At 30.2% G+C, this 15,758-nt stretch overlaps 1 protein-coding gene across 1 annotated transcript in view; it reads left to right on the forward strand.

Moving 5' to 3' along the window:
* The first annotated feature begins 958 nt into the window (after positions 1–958).
* The window catches only part of LOC111039149, a 32,243-nt gene continuing 17,443 nt past the window's right edge, over positions 959–15,758 (forward strand). The window contains exon 1 of the mRNA XM_022322482.1: positions 959–1,314. Coding sequence (XP_022178174.1) covers positions 1,188–1,314 — 127 coding nt within the window. The 5' untranslated portion in view covers positions 959–1,187. The remainder of the gene's footprint in view (positions 1,315–15,758) is intronic.

Raw genomic sequence — 15,758 nt, forward strand, 5'->3', positions numbered from 1 at the left:
TATTGCTTGGATATTTTAGGGAATACCAGCTTATACAATGTAAGGCCGTATTATAATGATGTCTAAGGGCTATAAGTTCTAAACGCCCCAGTGGCGATTATTCTTATCGTCACGTTTAACGGAATGTCGAAAATCCGACCGTGAATTATTTTACCGTACCTTACCATATACCCTATACCCAGCCCTTATCCTCCTACAGACGGTATACTGCACGTGACCGACGACGTATTGCTCGGCGCGGTGTCAAAGCGATCGTTGACGGTAATCGCAACAGCAATCGTTTAAACGGTTTAGCCTCCACCCCACCACGACAACCCACCCGCCGGTCGAAATTGTGGGCAAGTGGTACGTAGGACGCGTAGGATGCGCGCTCGTCACCGTAGCCGTGGCCGCGGCCTCTGCGTATATAGTCGGGGATGAAACACTCGGTACGAATAATCCGTGGCGGCCACTAGCAAGCGCCCTAGCGGCCGCCGGCCCCGCAGTCCGACCACGGACCACTCCGTGCACATATAATGTCAGTGGGACGAATGAGGGACGGTGGCTGTGGGACAACGGCGGTGGCGGCGTCGGCGTCGGTGGTGGACGATCCACGACGGCGACGGACGAGCGCCGTTCAGAGAGCGTTGCGCTGCTGTTGCTGGCGCGCAGCTAACGGGCGCGCCGCGCGCCGGCCCGCTGATCAATATAACGTGGAGGAGGGTGGGCGCGGTGGTATTTCGCATCATTAAACTAAACGCCAGAGCGCCCCGGCGGACGCGCGCGATTTTCGTCGGGCCGGCGGAGGGTACGGCGTTGTCGCTGTTGGCGGGGAGTGGTCGTGGTCGGTCGCGGCTCGTCGGTCGAGGTGACGGCGAGGCGAAGGGAGGCGGCTAGAGTTTTTTCGGCCGCCGCCGCCACCGCCTCGGAAGCGCCGCGCGTCAACGGCGGCGTGCGCGCGCTACGGCCAGACCGCGACACCGGCGCGCTCACTGCCGCCGCCGCCATCACCTTTACACGCCGCCGCCGCCGTCGCCGCCGTGAACCGACAGTCGACTTGGGCGCATCACGCCGTCAGAGTCGTCGTCGTCAGATTCGTCGCCGCTACCGTCACAGACGTCGCCGACCGGTGCCAGTGGTCGGACGTGACGGTTTTTGGCGCGCGCTCGTCCAGGCATCACGGAGCCGTAGTGGACGAACGGCCGGCCATGCGGCCACCGCCGGACCGGGGACCCGGTCCTCCGCCCCGTTCAACGATGCTATCCAGGATCGTGGCCGTCCTCCTAACGGCCGCACTTCTGACGGACGTTGCACTTGCCGAGAAGAACAAATTTTGTGAGTATTCATTTGTATACCAACCTATATAACACCCGGCCCATACTGATAACAACTGATAACCATACCTTTTCGTTTCACAATAAAATATTTTTTTTTTTTAAATATACTTTCAAACTTTCGTCAGTGTTTTTTCCGACGACTTGACCTAACCCAACGGTCGGGCAGGATCATCGGAAAATTTCTATTGCAATACTAGACACGACCTCGCCAGACTTCGCAGGCCTCGGATATCCTACAGTCCCTTGCCCAAGTCCTCCAGCACTCTGCTCATTTAGGCCACTTTATCTATAAGATTTTAGGCGCTTAACGGTGTGATAACGGCTCGGGGCGAGTATGAATTTTTAATGTCGTACACACGCGTAACGGGTTATCTGTGCACGGAGTGTGTTGTGTACGATGGGAACTCGCTTCAGTCGTGTTAGCAAAATTTAAGAAAAAAACGAAACAAAACAAAAAACCAACTTTTATTTTTAACACACCCTGTTAAGTCGATAACACTATAACTGGGCTTCTTTTCCTCGGACGTTTTCACCCAGTCCAACCGACGTGGTGTTACGGTAACGTCGTCGTTTAACGATGCGATGGTGCGCAACACGAGTTAAGTCTCGTCGACTGACGTACTGATATCAATGTATATATTTCGAATTTTTAAACGACCGTTTGATGCGACGTCGACGGTTCTCTCCCCACCACGACCAGCGCCACGTGCCACAAAGGTGTGCTTTCGCGTTTTCCGCCGCCGCCGACACCGCCGACACCGCCGCCGCCGCCGTAATACTATTATAATAATATTATGGTAGTAATAACAGTAGTTGTACACGCGTAGCGAAATACACTGAAATACAATAACTATAATATGTTGTCCTGTCGTATACCGTTATGCACCAGTCGTAGTGTCCTGCAGTGGTTTTGTACGATAGTTTTTTTCGTAGAATAGTAGAGTAGCAGTAGTAGCAGTAGTAGTTGGCGTTAATAAAATATAATATCACATGGGTAGGGTAGGTTAGGTACCCACCCCGTAGAGTGGTAAAAGTAACTACCTGGTAGTAGGTAATTTACGAGCAGTGCATACGCACTTTTCAACCGTTTGGCGCCACACGTCACACACACGCACATTAGGTTTCGATTTTTTTTCCCCTTTCATAATTTCGCACGTTATTCAAAGTCGTGAGCGCTCTTTCTGTGACGGGGATTATATATTACAATATATTATGATATTATTATAATCATAATACGCCCAGACCGTAATGAGTTTAATTTTTTATTTTTTTTCCCGTGACTTCAAAATATCGTTTACGAGCGGATACAACAATAGCGTTATAAATTATGCTCTAGTCCTAAAATTCTAAAATCATAATATTTGGATTTCTCTCTCGTATATATTATTTAAAAGTAAATATATTTTCCCTCCTTACATGGACTGCTGGAATTATAAAAAATTAAATTTTCGTTAAAATGATTCAATCAATTTTTCACTTTGTTGTTATTATTGTTAAATAGTATGTGTGTATTTTTTTTTCCACTGTGTTATTAATCGTTCTACATATTTTATTGGTACATTTCTTTTTTGTTATTCTCTATCAATCATTAGGTATTTATGATTGTTGCCATATTTATCATAAAGTACAGGGTCTACCACGGTAGACCCAGCGGTAAACTGAGTATACTGTAAGCTCTGGTAAACTCGGTTTTAAACAACATTCAGAAATTAAAATGCTATTGTGTCACTGCGTACTTACCTTTTGGTTATACTGATAAAAAAAATCAATTTCTAATAGTGTTATACGAATGGAAATGTGTTAACTTAAAATTATTAATAAACCTATCTACTTATTTCATTCCTTGATCCTTCCTCAGATTCTTTCTAATATTATTTTGTCCTATTCATTTTTACCATACCATACATTATAAAATCACATAGATACTATTGAAATAACTATTTACCCATAAGTTATAACAATTATGCCTAGTTTAAACATCAGAAAAATGTTTAAGTAAAATAATAGTTACTTATAATACATAAATTATGATTTGAACTGATAGATAAAATGGCATAACTATTTGACAGATTTATGTTACGATACGAGTTTTTAGATATGTTTCGTATTCAATTTTAACTGTTTGAGTTAGGTAAAGTGTCGCAAACGGACCTGATAAATTGAATCATAGCGAAACATATCATTTTTGAGGTACCTACGTAATTTAAAATTTAAAATAAGACTATTTGACTGTAGAGTTGGTCGCTTGAAGTAGGAATATCAAAAAAAATATATCAAAAGTATACATAGCTTTTATTATTTGCACAATAAATTATTGGTCAACTGAACGTTGTTTAGTTAAATTTATTTTGGCCATGTTTTAAAAAAATATATTACGCAAGCAAAGCACTTGCTTTTATAATATTTAATATGTTGGTAACTTCCAAATAAATCGAATTTATTGTTTTGCTAAAAATAATTTGACTTGTATTAAAAACAATTTAAAAAAAAACAAAAATTATTAAAAGAAAAACTACATCACCGAATATAAAAATGATTTTTTTATCGCCATGACGTTGTATTTAAATTATTTGGTTTTTATACAATTATTAATAAAATATAAAAAAAAAATTTAATTAAAACATATTAATTGTAAACATACGGAATAATTACAATCGTTGTTCACATTCATCGATATCCGATATTAGCCGTAATATAATGTTATACAATAGTATTAGTACTATACACTGTTACTAAATTAATCGTAAATCTACGATTTTTAATTTACCTGTGCTTACACGTAATTTTACTGTCAGTTTATTTTCATAATTTCAGTCCATATAGCGTAGATCGGGCAGGCTATGTTCAAATTAATTTGTTACATGATGATAATACTCAAAATAAAGTTTGAAATCATTATCGTATTGTAAGTGAAATAATAATAATAATAATAATAATAATAATAGAAAAACAGAAAACAATAATACAAATATTTATGACAATTAAAATGTTTAAAATATATTTTATGCAAGTACACACTTTGTATTCAGAAATCAGCAATACGATACTTCATTGTTGTATGGAAATAAGTTGCAACAATACAACATTTGCTATCTGTATAAAAAGTATATATTCAAACGCCCCGAGATGTATTACTCTTCATAATAAAAGTCTATAGTCCAAGTTTATCTTTTAAAATTTGGATAACATTCTGTCCTTTGCAAATGAGTTGGTCGCTCCAGGGGTTATCTTAAATAACAATGTATTAACATTTGAAACGCATCGTAGTCGTATATTTCATTGTCTACCTTTCTGCCGAATGAACTGATCATTTCCTGCAAAACGTATTTATTACAATAACATTGCATATAATTATAATAATGACAACAATGTCCGAAACTCCAAATAGAATATAACCAATAGGTCCTAATATAACTAATCGGTTTAATTAGATTAAATAATTAGGTTAGACTAATCAATATTGCTTGTATATTTTGCTTTTATTGCAAATTATTGTCATCCATAGAATGGTTTCAATTGAAATTATTTTCATGCTTTTAACACATGCAATTGTCAAACACAATAATTATTGTTATATTATTATCACATAATTATATTCAAAAATAAAGATTTTTTAGGAAACTAGAAGTTGAATTTAACTACACTAATTATTTGAATTGCATCATCCCGTTTTTAACACAATACCTATTATTATGACTGATAAAAAATAAATAAAAAATAATCCAAACCAATACATACTAATATTACGTATGTAATATTGTAATTTTAATTATCTTTAATATTTACGATAGTGACGCGTGCAGTAGATTTTACTTACAACATAGTATATTTAGTTAAACTATCACGAGATTAAATTAAGTTTTTTTTTGGTTGTAATTATTTATATGTAATATTTATCACCTCTTATAGTAATAATTTGTTTGATTTTTTTAATTGTGTGATTATAAATGTATAATGTTTATATTAGGAACTAAATAGTAAACACAACTACGAATTTAAAATATTGACCTTTTCTTATTAAACCTAATTCATAGTTCATACCTAATAATAAAATATAGAATATAAAAACAAGGTCGATCGAGGTGATTTTTTTATAATATGTAGACACTCATTTATCAAAAAGTATTAACGGTCGTTTAAGTATATTTTGTTCATCAGAATTTCAACTAATGATCAAAAAAACGTTATATAAAAAAAATTATATTATTACGTCTTTTTCTTGATGAAATCGTCATACATTAATAATTGCATATTTGAAAATTTTTCTGAAGATTTCGATTTCAGTCTATAAATATTAATTTTTAGATAAGTTTTTACTTGTTAATAAGCTAAAATTGTTTAAAGTTCTTACGCGTGAAGAAGTAGTTGACCAACATGTTGTACGGTACCTCTGGCTCACTACGATCATTTTATTTTAAGTACTTATATAAGTATATGTAATCAACTCCTGGTTGAAAATTAAATCATTGTAATATACTCATATACATTAAAATAGTTCTTAGAAAATATTCTGATGTGGAAAATAAAATAACATTCAAAAAGTGAAAACTTAAAAAATTATTTATCATTAAAAAATAAATTTCCAGAAACACATATCTTTTAAGAAAATAAGTGTTTACCTTTAAATGAACAAAGGGATAAAAATATATTAACACAACCATATTTTATTTTTGTAAATATTATTATTATTGATATCTCACTATAGAGTAGCACTATATATGGCTGCTATATTATAATGGTCCTTTGTTGGTAGGTTGGTTTGGTAGAAAACTAATTTATTACGTTTCATATTATTAATATCAATCATGGATATTAAAAAAGTTTTTCAAGCTTTTATATTATGTAATTTAAATGTAATATAATATATTACAAATTTTAAAACTTTTAAGAGAGTCATTATGTCTCAAATTAGAGAAATTAACTTTTTGATTTATTAATGTCGATGCTACTTATGTTGATTCAATATCAAATAATTAAAATGACTATAATTATTTATAAATCCCGTAAAAATTGAGTTTTTAACTTTTATAATTAAAAAAAAAACTCATTATAGTGATTGGATGTACGATCAGTTTTGGGTAGAATAGTTTTAAATTGAAGTATTAAAGTTAAACGATCAGTTTCGTTGGCATAATGTTTAACGTTGGTATTTATATTTTGATTGTTTTGTAATGTATTATATCAACATGTTTTTTTCTTTCTTAATCTAAATAGATTAATACGTATATAAAAAATGTAATTACATAATTTTTATAATATGACGTTTTTTTTTCTATTTTGTAATCGCATATTATGTCTCCAATAAATTATGAGTCTTCGTAGAACTTACAGAGAATGTAGTATAAATATGTACAAACAATAATTTTTCTTCGAATTAATAATTACATTTGAACTTTTGTAAATTGAACCTCAAACGCCAAGATTTCTAGAGGTGAAAAATGTTGAACATACCTACATAAAAAGCTGTCATACACCAGAGTGACTAGACTACAGTGAGAATGTTTATCGTTAAGATGTAATTCTTCTTAATTTTAATTTGTTTCATTTCTCCTTGAACTTTGAACTACTGAGAAGTGGCTTAAATAGGGTGATTCTGCGTGGTTCTTTTACAGCAAACTCTTATTTGTTCAACAGTTATTAACTTCTTTGAAAATTGTCTTAAGGAAATATTAAAACTCATTAAGCGGATTTTAATTTTTTTTAGCATTATATTATATTTGTTGACAAATTCGCACCTACCTATAAACTTTAGATTTTTAATGACCTATTCTTGTGTTTTAAGTTTTACATTCTGAAAATTACTTCTATAAATTAAGATACAGGGGTCTATTAATATTTTTTCTGTATTAATTATTATATTTTACATCATGTTGAACGTCTTGTGGTGAAATATTGTGAGGTTTTCTCTTCCCTAATCTAATCTTGAGTATATTGCGTACAAACTAAACTGTTATTCGCTCAGTATATTTTCATATTTTAACGTTTATAACTAATGTTTTTCAGAAAAGTATGATGATACGCATGTATAATAAGATTAAAACTGTAAGTTGATATTTTAAAATCTAAATTTCTTTGTGTGTTCGCCTATAATCATTAGTGGGAATAAAAAAAAATTGTATTTTTTCACCAAAAGAATATTTCCAAAATGTTAAAGACGTTCAAAATAATGGATGATCCATATTGAAATAATCATATTGCATTTTTATAGAAGTATTTCCAATATTTATAAGAATTTCCTGATAGAGTGTAAAGATATTATCGATTTGAGTAAGCAATAACTAAGCTGGTTAAAAAGGATTTTTGGATGACAATACGCATAGGTATAATTAATAAGAAAGGCAAAGATTGCATGCCAAATTAAATTAATAAAAAAGGTTTTCTTAATTAATCATACGGTAAAGACTTCGAAGAGAACAAAGTTGTCTTTTAGACGGAGATAAGTGAGCTCAGGGTAATCCGATTTTAATTACGAAGATTTGGATCGCCACGTTACTTCGCAGATACTGTTAAACCTACAAGATGTATAGTTTACCGAACCGTGTTTTTATATTATATTCTAAAACATGACTAAATAATCCTATTCATTTTCTTAGTTAGTATAGTTTTGGGCACGATGAAAACATTTTAATGATCGTTTTATTCTAGTTTTATTTATACAAAAACTTACAACAGTAATAATAATACTTTTTCCAATAAATAATATACGGTGAAACCAATAAATCAAATGCCTGTGTTTTGAAATATTAAATTAATAGAGAAAATGCATATTTTAATTTATAATTGTCCTAATTGTTTCAGTAGGGTTTTAATTAAATATTATAGTATGTTATATGTATTAACAAATTTGAAATTATATACCTAGTATCTATTCATTTCTACGTAATATACAATTTAACTTTAATTTATTTTCATTTTCATATTAAAGTTATAGAGAAATGGCATATATTTTATTTTAGTGTTATAATTGTTTTTGAAGGGTTTTAATTAAATATTATACAATGTTATATAAATAAATTTGAAATCCTATACCTAGTATATCTATTAATTTCTACGTATACAATGTAGCCTTTATTTAATTTAATATTTCAATTGAATGCATAGAAAGTTTCTAATTTACTATATAATGTACGTAATACATCGAATGTAAGAACCGAAATGATTTTAATATTGATGTTCAGTTTGTCAACAGTTATTTTTTTATTCATAAGGAATGTTTGTCGAATAGATAGTTGGATGTATTAAAATCAAACATATTATCACAGAAGTGTACTGGATACAACAAATATGATGTAATCCGACGTTAAAAAATGTGACCACAGTGCACGACTGGGATTATAATAAATATTTCCAAGTACCTTTGTATCGCGGTGCCGGTATAATAAAACACTACAGCTGTGGAGTTTGCAGTTTACGTATCAAATTTCATGTCTAAATCAACAAACGGGTAATCGCCAAGAAATCGACCATCTAGCCCGTTACTTTATGAGATCTTTATTTGTCTTACTTAACTATAGGCACACCTTCGATAAACGCTTTTTTTGTTTATTAACAATTTGTTGTCCAAGGTGACAATAGTACAACAACCGTTGTTTAATCCGTTTAATTTATACAACAAAATATCTCATGTCGTGGTGTGCCTCTCACAAACCATTAAATGCGTCTTGACATTTTAATAATTACTTTTATTTTTTTTTTCTTAATTAACATCAGCGCCTGCAGTGCCCATTAGTTACAATTTTTTGTTGTTTTTTTTTAGTTAGATTTAAACAATAATTGGGTAAATGTAAGTTTTTCCACGAGGTTTAGCTGGTAAAAAAAAAAAAAAAATACAAATGTTAGTTCTTACACGATAGAAAAAGGTACATTATATGTAAGTCCCTACAGGGTAAGATGGACCTACCTTCCTACGTAAGGGAATAAATTCTCTAAGTTTCCAAAAATATAGATAATAAGATATTTTATCTTTTCCTCTACTTTGAGTCGGAATGCTATTATAAGCTTGTAGCTTGTCGTATTTTCATGTAATTTCGTATACGTTTCGCTTTAAATGAAGTGTATTTCAGTGTATTGTTAAATTGTACTTACCAACGTATGTAGTCAGCTATACCAGCGTGTAGAATTTCAAAAGCAAATTTGATTCATCATATTTTTATTTGTGAAAATTACGTTATGCAATTATTTATTATATTTTATAATTATCATAATATTGCATTTATTGGTGAAAATTCGTATGAACATAATTAATTTCCGTGTTTTTTACAGTGTAAGAACTTCCATATTATGTACATTTTTCTAAAGTGTAGGAACAAACGTATGTAATATTGTTTACCTACTACTATCGTGTTGGAACTTACTATTTCCCCAACAATTTTGTTTTGTATAATAACTGTAAAATAAGTGTGGTAATGTCCAAGTGAGGTCCGAGTGCTTCATTCAGGGTGTTCGAATAATTATTATATTAATATAAGAATACCCTCTGTTGTTGAATATCCTGTACAACAGCTATGCAACTACAGTACCTACCTACAACTACTTACAATGAATCGTTTGATCGATCGTTTAATTTCTTCAATTATTTTGCTTCTCCAGTTCTCCATCATGAATTAATGCCTATACACTTGGTATCCCCCCCCCTAATATATATATATGCATTATGTATATATTTCGTCGTCAAACCATACCTGCACTTCTGACCTTGTCATCTACATCGACTTAAACAATCTATCCTGGCGTTATACATGTTCAATTATGTTGCACCCCTGAGACTTGTCTAACCTATACAAAATGTAGTATAACAATAATATTATTATATTTTATGCGACTCGATTCACACACAGATTCGCGTTAAGTGCGTAAGAGACTTTCGCAGTGGAGCTTCAATTTATTTCGTTTAATACATTAATAACAGTCGTCCACCGCGGGTGAAACCATTAAACTGTTTTAGAAATTCGTCGACGGGTAATCGTGATAACTTTATTATTATTATTAAATCACGCCACGGCGCGTCACATGCCCACCACAACTTTTATCTAAGGCGTATTGTCGTGCGTTTGCATGAATTTGATTAGATGCTTGCACCATCTTAAGTTAATCTGCCGAATATCACATTATAATAGGTATTATAAACTCAAAAAGTAGGTTTGATGATTTTTGGACGGCTTATTTCTTAAATTGCTTGCATAGTTGTATGATTTTCTTATAAAATTATTATTTGCTACTAGCATATTTACCAAAATTGATTTACGATTGTATTATGTATAGAAAAAATTAATCAATAAACTTATACACATTCAAGTCTACATTAGTAGTATAATATATTATATTGTATAGTGTAGTTGTTAAATAATAATAACTAAACATAATTTAAATATATTATAATAATATAATAAAATACTTTTAGATTGAACAGAATAAAGTTAATATAAATTATATAATTGGATGTTAAAATGTATACAAAACGGATGTTAAATTAATGACTTAATGATGCGTTTAATCGTATGTTTTACATCGAACGAGTGAGTTTTGTTGAAAAACTTCATTAAAATAAACTCAATTCAAAAGTTCTTTTTAACTAATACGTTTCCGCAGTATGCCTGTATAGTTATTTCGATATGCTTCTTGGACAAAGATTTTTTTTGTACATGCTAGTTATAATAAGAAACTAGAATATTATCAACCCATTACAAATTAATTATTATTATATTATATTTAATTAAAATTACGTATATCCTTTCGACTAGAGTTTTGTTGATGGGTGATTCCTATAGGTTATTGAAGTCCAATAAACTTTTTCTGAAGATATGACTGAACAGCTGCAGAGAATAATAGCATGGTCTTAGAATTATTATTTATAATGATGAGACTGCAAGGCAAATTTCATCCTTAGGGTCCTTTTTTTAGTACCGTAAAGGTGAATGCGATTACATTGGAAACCACCGTTCATTTACGAAACAGTTCCATCTTTGATTTATATTACGTTATATTTATAGACCAAAGAAGAAAACAGCAGTAAAATTAATCACTTTAAATCATTAAGAAAAATAAATTAAAAAATAATAATGTAGTTATATTTTTCGTTCGAGTCGATGCTTAGCTTTTTTTATTGCTTCGAATAATGGTCAATAAATATTACTACCTACTTTTATACTATTACTTACTTTGTTGTTCTCAACTTTCATATTTCTATATATTGTTATACTCTAACAACAATACCTTGTTACTACAAATTTATCAACAATCATATTCTGCTATCATTATAATATTGTTTATCTCCTTAAGCTTATTTTGTTTGACACATTTTATTTCTTGTACCCATTAATATATTCTTTCTTATTATAAAAATAGTGATACTTCGTATCTCATTTATATATTATTTTATTTAGTTTCTGTGTTTTTCTGTACATTGCACAATTAGGATTTTCCTACTGGATGGTTATAAAATAAAATTCATTTTAGTAAAATTTTAAGTACCTACGTGACAGTGTCAATGTATTAATTTATTTTGTGAACACATGTAAATTTGATTTATATTTAATTTTCAAAACTATACTTATAACTAATAAGCTAGCCATTTGATGTTTAAATGCTTCTCTAATAAATTCTAAAGTGCTAAAATAGTTATTATTTTTTTTTTTTATGTCAAAACAGTAGATAATACATAATATTTAGGTATTAATTGTAATATACCATAAAAACATAGTTGATGATTTTGGAGATTTACTAGAGTTTGTTTAGTTTTAACAACTCTTTCCACTAGTTACAATAATGTAAGCCAAATAAAACTTTGGAAAATTTTCTCAAATAACATTTATGAAAAATTATTTAAAAAATTCTTGTCAATTTCACTTTAAACCTAATTTTCAAAATATTTTTTAGGTCCTTTGTATATTTCACATAATATGCTACCTAAAAATGCATTAAAAGTTATATATTCTATAAATTGATTGATATTTTTTTGAAAAAAAAAACTTTAAAAATATTACAAAAGCATTTAACTATTTCAAACGTATTTTGATAAGAGAAAAAGAAGTAAATTAGTGGGGTAAAATATTGAAGTTTCTTAAAAAATGTTATAAATGTTTTAAAAATATACTTTAAACTGTATTTGTATAAAAGTATATTCACTGTGTGTGACGTATGTTAGCGTTTAGTGTTGATACTGTTAAAGATGATATCAACGTTAAAATTATATTATAATAGTTATATGATATTTTTATAATATACAATATAGTTATTTCTTATAACCATTATCTTAATAGATAATTTAGATTATTCAGTAAACCATTCCATAAAACATATACAATTTTTAATATTCGAAAAAGTGTAATAATGTTGAAAGTAACGTTTAAAAAATGAAAAAATATTAGAATGAAATCTCAATAGTTTCCAAAAAACAAATTTAGATGTATCCTGATTCTTATTTTTGGAACTAAGTTTTGATTTATTAAAATAATATTAGGCCAGGACACTGGTTAACAGGATATAAAAACAAACAAACCAGCCTTTAAATTTTGAATTCATCCACTTTTTCTGTATTTTAATAAAAAAACATTTTGTGATGAAGTCACTAACACTTTTTGTGAAATTTGATTACATGCTTATAATAGTCACACAATTTTTTAACTCGTACTACTTAGACTTTTACATTTTTGTACTGCTCAAGAATATATCATATAACTTTTTTATAATATTATTTGTATCTTACTATATAATCATATCGTATTTTAAAAAAACAAATAACAAGAAAAAAAAATGCTAAAAAACGAAAAGTAAACATGACATTGAAAATTAAAATATATTGTTGAAATCCATCCATCTGAGGCATTTAATATATTGGATTTTTCTTATTGTGTTCTTTTTCAAACAATTTATACTTAACACTTTATGCATATCATAATATGTACACACATTAAGAGAGCTCTATAATATATGGAATTAAAACAATTGATATAGTATATGCATCAATGGAGGATTTGAAATGTCTTGAATAATGTTTGTTAGTTTCGATCTAAGTTTATACAATATAAACCCACATTTGACTGCCATTAATAGATTACCAAAATGAATAGTGTTGCAACTGTTCCGAGTAAAATCGAAGACAAGTATTAATGGTGCTAAATACATGTTTAATTGTATAGGATGTAATATATCTCTGATTATATTTAACCAAGGTAAATTAGAGAAGAATATTGGAATAATAATAAAAATTTAAAACATTATAAATTATAACAATATTATAGGATAACAGTAAATGTTTAAATATTTTTTTTCTACCAAAGTCGATAAAAAATAACACATAAAAATGCTTCAAATATACCTAATACAACGTTTTATCAAAAATATATAGGCACCATTTTAAATATTTTAGTTCGTCGAATTTACGGAAAAACTGCAAATTTGTTGTACCTAATTAATATAGATGCACTTTTAATGTTTTAAATGTCTATATGTTAAGACTTTTCTTAAATAAAATACAATGCTTTTAATAAGTTGTTCTTACATCAGTTTAAAATTATTAAAAAAATATACGCTCTCATAATTTTTTAATGTAGACATTTGAAGTTCAAATGTTGGCAAAATTTGATATTGAATCGAACAATCAGTGTTTTTTATGAATGATTTTAAATGTTTTAATAATTTTTATATAAACACTTTATAATTATTATAAGAAAAATATTTACATTATAATTTAAAATTACACTTAGTCTTTGTGTTTACTTGTTATTAGCCGTCTTATAGTTAATAACATTTGTTTTTCTACAAATAATAATAAAAGTTTTTGTTTTTTAAATACTGGATGTTATAACCTGAAGCTGTAATAAAATATTGCAAAATGGTTAATAAAAGTTCAAACAAATGTATATACTATTCTATCTTGCAAACGCTTTATGTTACGTGTTTTACTTAGAAATATGCATTACGTAATCGTTGTATTAGGTAGTATACTGATGGAAACATTTTGCGTTAAAACTTTGGCGGTATTTGTATCAAAAAGTTTTAAAATTTCTATTGTTTATCAATATTATGTTATTTAAAATGATTTTCGATGAACGAAACAAAGATTAAAACTTGTTAATATACATATACCGTTTATATGATAATAATTATAAACAATTAAAGCAAAGTGAGTTAGAGCAACTACAAACCATTATAAAATCAATAATCTTGACTCGAAACAAGCATTTTAAGTCTTACAAATACAATTTCCGGTAGATCTGGTAGATATTACAATTTAATTCCTGATTATTTCCAGCATAATATTATTGTTTATAAATTCAATGAAATACTGATTAAAAAATAAATAAAACTATAGTAAGTAATCGGATACATTTATAAATTGTTGATTAAAAAGTAGCCTTGAAGTTTCAGCAGAAATGTCCGACGATTGGCTGAAATTAGTTCAAAGATCAGGAATGCACTTTGGCATGCAATTACCTACTTGCATTGTGTTGAAGATCAAACGCAATTCGTTATGATTTCATGTCGGAAAATAAGAATATCATCTACTTATAATTATTTATTTGTTGATTTCATACACGTGTGCACTGAGTAAGGTATAATTTAGCGATGACTAATGATAGAGGCAACGGAAAGTCTGTCGTTTCGAGAATATATTAAGCTACATAAATAAATGAGGAGATGAATAGGGAATACGATAGCGAGTATACCTACATTATAATATATGCAGGATATTATGGCATTATATTGTAAATGTTCAGTGCAAACACAAATAAGCATAGGTACAGAAACTGTATTCCAGGACCTAAGTTTCAGTCCAATTACGTCGGACAAATAAAAACTTCTGACTTTGAATTATAGAGGAAAAGAGAACTTCACAGTCGTAGGTCCTTCTGTACAGCAGTAATAGTAGTAATAATTTACTATGATCGTGATTTCTCCTTGAATAGTATACATATTATATAATAGGTACGTACTACGTATTAAACGTCATAGTACAGTGTGCTAAGTTCGAACAAAAATTAGTAAAAGTTGTGCGGTGGACCATCGTAAAAGTACAATATATTAATTGAACTGTATCGCAACCATAGTGTAAACCACATCTCATAATACGGGCTTATGTTTCTTATTTAAATAAGCGTATATCAGGTGTTTTATGTAAATTAATTTACAGTATTATAAACTATAGTTTCTATAACATCATAAATATATATATATATATTGCTTTACCACCCCTAGTGACTAAGATATCCTTTGCGGTGTTAACCGCAAATTAGGACGAAATATGGGTCTGACGGAGACGGGGATTAAGGAGTGATCGTCAATATTATATTACGACCTCGATCTTCGAAAACGGAAAAACAGCACACCTTCGTCGACAGTGGTCGAACGTAGTTAGAACTAAGAAGTCGATAAGTTAATACAGAACAATTATTGTAAATGTATTATAAATTGGACCATTAAACGCAAAGTACAAATTGTATT

Source organism: Myzus persicae, unplaced genomic scaffold (genome assembly GCF_001856785.1).
Source record: "Myzus persicae strain clone G006 unplaced genomic scaffold, MPER_G0061.0, whole genome shotgun sequence".
Lineage (NCBI taxonomy): Eukaryota > Metazoa > Arthropoda > Insecta > Hemiptera > Aphididae > Myzus > Myzus persicae.